Source organism: Sylvia atricapilla, chromosome 17 (genome assembly GCF_009819655.1).
Source record: "Sylvia atricapilla isolate bSylAtr1 chromosome 17, bSylAtr1.pri, whole genome shotgun sequence".
Classification (NCBI taxonomy): Eukaryota; Metazoa; Chordata; class Aves; order Passeriformes; family Sylviidae; genus Sylvia; species Sylvia atricapilla.
In genome coordinates, this window is record NC_089156.1 from 3,557,497 (window position 1) to 3,561,321 (window position 3,825).

General features: G+C 45.9%; 1 protein-coding gene across 1 annotated transcript; it reads left to right on the top strand.

The window, feature by feature from the left end:
* Positions 1 to 1,921: 1,921 nt before the first annotated feature.
* On the top strand, positions 1,922 to 3,825 carry PLA2G1B (phospholipase A2 group IB). The gene is made up of 4 exons (XM_066331080.1): positions 1,922 to 1,970; positions 2,044 to 2,203; positions 2,923 to 3,050; positions 3,656 to 3,825. Exons 1-4 carry the CDS (start codon positions 1,937 to 1,939, stop codon positions 3,775 to 3,777), a joined length of 444 nt encoding a protein of 147 aa, XP_066187177.1. The 5' UTR covers positions 1,922 to 1,936; the 3' UTR covers positions 3,778 to 3,825.

The window sequence follows — 3,825 nt, forward strand, 5'->3', positions numbered from 1 at the left end:
GAATAGTAGGGAGCTCTTGCAATGCAGCTTATAAAAAAGTCTTAAATTATATTTAAGGCTTAAGCCTGTAAATTAGAACCAGTTACAGGCTGAAATTTGCTCACAAGTGTACCAAGAACCAGTGGCTTTGTACACAGCACAGGTTGGAGGAAACCAAAAATAGCATTGCTGGAAAAATCTTTACCCTGCTGGGATTTTTCTCATGAGTAAGTCTTGTAATACTCATGTGCTTGTTTTCCCACACTTGGTGATCTTTTTGTTGAACTAAAAATGTAGGGAATCATCAATTTATGATTTTTAAAAGGCCAGTTGACTGGAAATTTTCTTGAAAACATCAATAATACATCAGATACTGAGAACAGAGGAAAAAGGAACCAGACTCCTGAGTCTGACAGAAAAGGAAACAACTTTTTTTAAATGGTAAAAGCTGAGAAGACAGAGAACTCTTAAAGCTGATATTGAAGGAGAACTCAGCAGATTGATCTGTGGGCAAAAGACAAAGTTATTTTTTCTGAACTGACTGTGGTTTTCTGAACTAAGTAACTGTCCTTTACATCGGCCTTTAATGTTTGTTCAATACTCCGTTAGAACTCTGAGAACCTTAAATCTGCAACTCAGTGTTGGTTTGGCTGTAGGTAACCCATGAGTGGGGAGCCCGAGAATGGGAGTGCTTGAAGAGATCCGAAATGGATCTGAAAAGTCACAATGGATCTGGTTGTTCAGCACCATGTCTAGCTTTACCTAGATGTCCTATGGATATGTTAACATCCAGTGGGTACTCTGGGTCCCCTGATGTAGTTTCAGAGCCTGTGAGGAGGAAGGTGTCCTCATCACTCCTTTTGGAACCTAGTAGTGGGTGGTGAGCCCAAAGTTTCCTGCATGAGCACTCTGGTGTCCTGGGCTGCTGCAGAAAGGTGGCCTTTCCATCCTCCTCTGCTCTTGAAAGGTGAGGGTTTGTTTGGTGCTTTGGAAATCAATGCAGACTTGAGAACCATGTCTAGGAACCGTATTTTGAATGTGTAAAAATGCCAAACCTATAGCCCTGAAAATGCCAGAGCCTCTGGGATCTAAATATGATTGCAGTGTTTTTACTTATCCCTAACTGATTCCAGGAAGATTTTACCCATTTTTTTCAAATTCTTTCAAGTTTCCCAACTCTCCTCATTCCTTGGCATAGAGAATCAAAGGTTCTTAACTGTGTTCTGCACTGGTGTTGGAGAAACTGCTCTAAGTTACTGAAGTCTGCTGTGTATGTTGAAACTTCTAAGCCTGGTTCATTTCCAGTGTCAATTGCTTAAGGCCACATAAACCCAGACACTACTCCTTATTTAAGCCACATACAAAAGTTTTCCAGGTCCCTTGGCTCCTGTTTCTTGCCTAGTAGTACCTTCTTCTCCTCTGTGGTTTTAAAGAACAGCTTGATTTTTTTTTTCAGTTGAGCTCAAGCCAAATGGTCATTTGATGTGAGGGGACAACCTGTACTTTATTATCTGAATTATGCCAGAAGAACCCATGGAGAGATACAGGATTAATGATAAGTGGGATACCATAAAAAGAGGATGCAAGTATTAGTGGCAGATGTTTATTAGTGTGCCAGAAACTTCCAACTTAACTACCACACTGCTATTATTTTTTTCAGTGGAGAGCCTTTAAAAATTCCCAGATCTTTCAGGCTGACTTCTAATAGTAGCACTACAAGAATTTAGTAGTAAAAATCTAAAGAGTAAATATTTGCCTTTCGATATTTTTATGGATTTAACTCAATTGGCCTTCAACTGGTCACACCACGACCTGCTGCCCAGAGTCTTCTGATGGAAGAAGTCTGCATTTAGTAACATAAATATTGGTTGTTTTATCTCATACCCATGTCAAGGTGAGCCTGGTGTATAAAGACTCATTTCCCTTAGCACCAGTATCTGTGTCGAGTGCTGCGAGAATGAAGTTCCTGGCCCTGCTTTTCCTGCTGTCGGGTGTGTAGGTGCCCTCGTCCTCGCAGCGGTCACCCTGAGCCTGACCCTAACCACCCTGTGTGTCTCTCCCCAGCGGGCGCAGCCAGCGCCGAGGTCTCGTCCAGGGCTGTGTGGCTGTTCCGCAAGATGATCAAGTGCACCCTGCCCCAGAGCCACCCGCTGCTGGACTTCGCCGACTACGGCTGCTACTGCGGCTTGGGGGGCAGCGGCACTCCGGTGGATGAGCTCGACAGGTTTATAACTCTGCTGCTACAAACCTCTTTCCTTGCTTGTACTTTCCTGCTTCAGCTCCATCTCAGCTGGCCCTGCCTGTGAATGTTTTACAAAACTCTCTGGCTGCTGTGAACAAAGCTTTCTTTCACAGATGGATTTGGGGGGAAAAGGATGTGCACTGTCACACCTTGATGCCTTATTACCAAGATAAAATATAATTACAGTAGCTCTTCTCTTTTATGGCAGCACACTGTGCTCATTCCAGCATTTTTTTTTTGCAGCAGTGCTGGGCCAGCAGCCTGGATGCAGCCCTGCACATTCTGCCTGGTGCTTAATCATCAACATGCACACGGCTGGGCTGCAAAATGCTAGGAAATGGCATGGGCAATTTCGAGACACACAAATCTGGCAGCCAAGTCTTGGACTGTGTTGACTGAGAGCTTGTCAGGCACTGAGGGGCAGTGTAGGGTAAACACTGGCTTTTGCTTTCCCTGTGCCCAATAGACAACCGTGAAGATGCTCCCTTATATAAGCACATATGTACCAGACCTCTTGGACCATGAGCTGGCACAACTGTATCCCTTTGAGGTCCTTTGTGTCTGCCCTCTTATCACTTGGTATCTTTTCTTTTTTATTATCAAGAGCCTTGTCAAATCAAATCTAGCATTCTTGTGTGTCTCACAGGTCAGTTGAGCCTGCGATTCAGGTGTTTTCTAACCTTTTTCTCCTTGTTTCCCAGCTGCTGCCAAGTACATGATAACTGCTACTCACAGGCAATGGAACTGGATTCCTGCAGATTCATCCTGGACAACCCCTACACTGACTCGTACCGCTTCAGCTGCTCTAATGGGCAGATCACATGTAGCAGTACGTCCATTTCCACTTCCCTCCAGATGCTCTCCAGCCCCTCAGGAAGGAGCAGGGCTGTGTTGCACTCACACCTCTGCAGCAGGAAGGCACAGTGCAAATTCTTGCCAGGGAACTTGGTTGTTAGAAAGAGGGCACCTCACACAGGCACTGGAATAAGTATCCTCTATATAGCCCACAATTTATGAAGATACATGGTACAGCAGGATATTGAGAAGCCTGTCTAGTCTTCAGGGGATTGAGTACTTTTCTGGGAGGCCTTCTAATGGCAGTATCCAAGAGATCAGCATGTTAACTTGGCATTGTTATACAGTTTCTGCCGTTCTGATGAATAGTGTAGCCTTTACAGGGCTCTGGAACGGAGGTAAAGAGCAGAGAGGCTGGAAAATAAGGCAGCAGGAAAGAGAGGAAGGGGCAAGGAGAGAGATGGCTTGGCTGGAACACACAGCTTTGGGGGCAGCGGGTTCGCAGGCAGAAGCCTGTGCACCCCCAAAACGATGGCAGCAGTGAAACGGGTACACCGTGACAGCAGAAATGCAAGCCCCAGCCACTGCAGCGCCTGGCGAAGGAGCCGCGGGCTCTGACCGCTCCTCTCTCTCCTCCAGGCAAGAACGATGAGTGCGCCATGTTCATCTGTAACTGCGACCGCACCGCTGCCAATTGCTTCGCCAAGGCACCCTACAACCCCGACCACAAGCACCTGGACACCGACAAATACTGCAAATAATCGCTCTCATATGCCTCAGGCCGGCCGCAGGACCAAATAAACAACTAA